We start from the raw sequence: 4,883 nt of genomic DNA on the forward strand, positions 1-4,883 counted from the left end.
CTGACCCACAGACCCCTCCCTGACCCACAGACCCCTCCCCAACAAGAACAGCAGGACAGCAAAAGTCACACGTTGGATACACGCGTAGGGCGCATCCACCTCGCCATTGTGGATGTTATAAAACTTCACGTTCAAAGTCCGTATTTGTCGCGTGCGCGGGGGGATGCATGCATGCGTGCGTGCGTGCGTGCGTGCATGTGTGCGTGCGTGCGTGCGTGCGTGCGTGCGTGTGTGTGTGTGTGTGCGCGCGCAGGGCAGGGGTGTCTGCCGCGGATAACAGAGCAGGCAGGAGGGAGAGAAGACAAGGAGATGAGCGGTGGACCTATTTCTAATTTTATTTGACTTATTTAATTTAATTTTTATTGTTTTTATCATCCTGCAGGCTCTGATGGAAAATTAATTTGAAGCTGAGGTTTTTTTTTTATAAAAACCGTTAGATTACTCTAAAGCAAAATGAAGGAAAATCTGTATTAATTACAGACAATCTGTTCACGTGAGCAGCTGTCAGTCAGCACCTGTCATCCTCCAGACGCACGACGGTCGGAGCGTCTGAACCAATCACTTTTGTTGGCATTGATCAGCTGACTGATTTGAATACATCTTAACATTCATGAGGTACTTTACATTGACTGTTTATGGTTGAATGTGGGCGTGTAGAGGGTAGAACCTGAGGCGGGGCCTCGTCCGCAAACTCTGACATGCGGCTGTGATTTATAAAGGAAAAGTGCGCAGAAACATGCATACACGGTTTTATAAATCGGAATTTTTATTTTTTTTTGGCATACGCCATTTCCGCCTTTTGGCCGTACGTTCACTTTTAGWATGGTTTCCACGCAATCCTTTATAAACGAGACCCCGAATCATTACAAAGCATGTTTTTAAAAAGCTCCATGTTGCATTTGGTTCTACATATTTCATTTGTGTCATTATTCCAACAAGCTCAACTTATTTGTATCAGCTTACTCTTGTATTACCAATAACTTGAGCTTGTGTAAAATGAAACCCTAACTTACCATAAAATAAATAATTTACTAATGCATTTGCTGTCACTAATTTTCTAAAGTTTCGGGATTACTATTTGTGAAAAAAAATTTTCATGCTTTAAACAAAAAGTGTCTTTAGAAGGTTGCAATCCTGGTGGATACAATAATACCAGGAACAGCAAGCATTGAAAAGAGAAACTGACATTGAATAGTTACCACATCTCTTGATAACTTCAACCTGATAATGTTAATCCCATCTATACACTTACTGGTTCTCCTTTGGGACCCTGTGGACCCGGGATACCATCTCTCCCTGGCAGTCCATCCTGACCTGGCTGTCCCTGAAAGCCAGGATTACCAGGACGACCTTTGTCCCCCTTAAAACCTTCTGCTATGAAAATATCTCCCGGTTCACCCACAGCACCAGGGGCTCCCATCAGTCCAGGAGTTCCTGCAGAACCCTGTACACAGAAACAAAGTAAAAAAAAAAAAAAACGACATGGGTAACAAAAATATCAGCCTTTTATTCTGAAATGTTTCTTCCTGTTTTGTTTCCATTGATGGAATATTTTACTCACAGGTCTACCAGGTTCTCCAGGAATGCCAGCGCGACCCTTTTCTCCCTTGAAGCCACCTGGACCTGGAGGTCCTGTCAAATAAATTGTATTGTATGTGCAATTAATCATCAGAAAAACTTTAAGTCATTATTTTTTTGGTAATTGACGATTAATATGATTAATGCCACCAGGCAGACTGACTGGAGGTTCCCCCGGTCAGTCCGCTCGATGCTCCTCTCCACTTCAAATAAGATGAAAATTTAAAAATAAGTTCTGTTCATCATAAATACATCATAACTCCAGTTTTACTTGGTCTATCAACACAGTTTAAAAATCGATGTATAGCCTGAAGTCTGTACTTTGGACGCAATTTGGAACAGATTTTTACAGAGAGCAAATATTTCCCACTAGAGTGATTTAAATTGGTCATGTGACTAGGACATGCAGGCGTCCAGGGACTCATTGGATTAATTGTCAAATTAATTGTTACCGCGATTAATTTTTTTGCCAATATCACCCAACCCTAGTAAAAAGGGGAGAGTGCACATTTTAAACTCATTCAAATCTCATTTTAACCTTCATTTTTGTGCTTTGGACTATAAATAATTGATGTCAAAAACAATAAGAATACACATTTTCACTCAAACAAAGAAATTAAGCTCAAATATAAACAATTAAAACCAACATAAAGAGGAAAAAGACAACCGGGAGATAAAATTGGATTATAACTGTGTGCTGTATTTTCAGAACATAATGTCTCAGTTTTGTTTTGATTGTGGTTTTGATTTGGTTTTGTTCTTGAATTTGGTTCATCTGTTGGGGTTTTGGTTGAAACCTGACTTGTCTTTAGTGCTATTCATGAGCCTACAGCTTCTTACCTTGCTCCCCTTTGATGCCCTGGATTCCAGGTGGACCAGTGCCTTCACAACTAATGCAGGCATCTCCTCTGTCACCTACAAGTGGGGGAAGCATCATCAGTAAGAAACTATGTTTTGAAACAATAGTGCAACGATGAATATCTGCGATAGCTTTGGAAATACTACTGAAAAATCACATGAACTTTATGTGGAAACATGGTCATTAATTTGTAATTTCATTTATTCAATCTGCAGAGACACCAGTCATCCTTACCTTTGTGTCCTACTTCTCCTGTTAACCCTGGAGGTCCAGGTGGGCCAGGGTCTCCCCTTTTAATGTTACACTCCTCTGGGTCAACTGAGAAAAACACAGACAAGCACACAGTTTTTGTTAGACCCACTGTTGTATATAGATGTTGTGTTTTCTAGTTTGGTGAAATCATACTTGGTGGTCCGGGTGGCCCTGGGGGTCCAGCTGGTCCTTGTTGTCCAGGCGGTCCAGGAAGAGACAGTCCTTCTACGCCTCTATCGCCTTTCTCGCCTATTTCTCCTTTCTGACCCTTGTCTCCACGAGGCCCTTCAATGTGGCGACCTGAAGTGCAAAAATGCCTGGGTTGTTTAACGTGAACACTGTTTCTTTCACTTTTTTTACTTTTTGTTGAAAAAAACATGTAAATAATGATCTCTATCTGGGTTTAATGTTTTGTGCTAGCATTTGATGCTACTTTACACATCCCACATTAAAGCATTGTGAAATTTGTGCTCATTACAATAAAAGCAAAATTGAAATTTTTTGCCAAAATGGAATCTTCTAACTTTTCTTTACCAATATATTTTTGTTGCTAGCGCTGAAGTGATTTTTTTAGTTAGCTATCTTGCTGAATCAGCAGTATCATTTGGAACACAACAGCATCAGAGAGTAGAGTCATCCAATTCAAGCTGTTTTACATTATGATCAAATTAACGTGTGCAAGTAGTGTTCATATTCTGTTAGGTATTTTACCTGGTATACCAGGCTCTCCCTGAGGACCTTGGAAACCTAACAATTGAAAGGACAACAAATAAACAATAAGCATTGATTTGTTAAACCCACACAAGCATTTTTCAGTAGTTATAGCATCGTTTTTACCTTTTTCTCCTGGAAAACCTGGGGGTCCAGATGGACCAGGACTACCAGGGGGACCACCAGCCTATCAAATGATTTAAAAGATGTAAATTTAATTTAGCTGGAATACATCAGAACTCTTAGCAGAACCAGTCAGAAAAATGTAATACCTATAAAAATGTGTTTACAACTAAAATGTATGTTTATGTGTAAAAGCTGATTGTTCTGAAACAACAGAGCCAAAGTCACAAAAACACATTTTGCAGTTTGAAAGCTGTCTGACCTAACAGCTTTACTTCCCTTGTTGGTTTTTGAGGAATTTTAACAGATAAGCAGGAAGCTTTGTGCTTTTAATATAATGCTGTTCACAAGTCCAAAACCCGAACCTGAAGCTTTCTCTCCACCGACTGTACAGAAAACACTGTGGGGCAGCTTTTCTTCCTGCAGATACGTTGGACTTGCTAACTAGCTGTTCATCAATCCAGTTGGATTTGAACACAATTTGTCCAAACAGAAGATGTTCGGAGTGTCTCATTGTTATTCTCTTATTCTGTTCTTTCTGGATTATCTTTTTTTCTTGGGTTCTGTCTCCAGGTTCTTCTGATTTCTGTGATTGCCTGAGTTTTCTGTTTGGCTTTTCTGCTTCGGGCCTACCCATGCTCACCTGTTCCTCATGTTTCTCCCCCAGGTGCTTCGTGTTTCCTGCTGAATAGTAGGCCTACTCCTTCATCTTCTGTCTCTATTTCTTGGCAGTGACTTGGTTGTGACCGTGACCACGCATGCTTGCTTCCCAGTGTCTGCTCCTGTTTAATCCTGTCTGTAAGTACTTTTTACTGCCACGTCAGCTATTCTTTTTAATAAAAAGTTCAAGTACTTCAGATTGTCAGGGTCTTTAATAGTGATGGGCAAGTGAAGCTTTTCTAAAGCTTGTTTTGAAAAATGGTTCATTACTCAAAGTTTTCCATCACAGTCCTCTTTGGCACCATCTTGTGGCCAAAAGTATGAAAAGCAGATTGAAATAAAATTAACCATATGATGGAGCTGACATGCTGTTTAATATCATGAGACATTTCTGTCTGATATCAGGTTGTCATTGTCCTGCTTTGAACAGATATATTTTTACGAGTGAAAGAAAAAAAATTATGGTTGTTTGGTAAATAAACTTAAAGGCATGATGCTCCAGTGGCTTCTTCACATATGTAAAAAAAAAAAACCACAGATAATTTAAAAATCATAACTTATTCAAAACACAGTTTTTAATGAGGCTTGTGTTGCCAGCTCTCTGCCTTCATGACCTTATGTATTCAACCAGTTTATTTTTATTGAAAAGATCATACTTATCAGTGTATGTATATATATATATATTTTTCCAGGAGGTAAA

The 4,883-nt window shown here is 39.5% G+C and overlaps 1 protein-coding gene across 1 annotated transcript in view; it reads right to left on the reverse strand.

Moving 5' to 3' along the window:
- Positions 1-4,883, reverse strand: part of col4a1 (collagen, type IV, alpha 1) — a gene marked incomplete in the record, with an annotated part of 65,375 nt that overhangs the window by 21,181 nt on the left and 39,311 nt on the right. The window contains 7 exon segments of the mRNA XM_014017515.1: positions 1,253-1,444; positions 1,562-1,632; positions 2,419-2,493; positions 2,672-2,755; positions 2,843-2,989; positions 3,401-3,436; positions 3,527-3,587. Of these exon segments, the coding sequence (XP_013872969.1) occupies positions 1,253-1,444; positions 1,562-1,632; positions 2,419-2,493; positions 2,672-2,755; positions 2,843-2,989; positions 3,401-3,436; positions 3,527-3,587 (666 nt within the window).

The sequence above is a fragment of the Austrofundulus limnaeus genome, unplaced genomic scaffold, assembly GCF_001266775.1.
Source record: "Austrofundulus limnaeus strain Quisiro unplaced genomic scaffold, Austrofundulus_limnaeus-1.0 Scaffold171, whole genome shotgun sequence".
Lineage (NCBI taxonomy): Eukaryota > Metazoa > Chordata > Actinopteri > Cyprinodontiformes > Rivulidae > Austrofundulus > Austrofundulus limnaeus.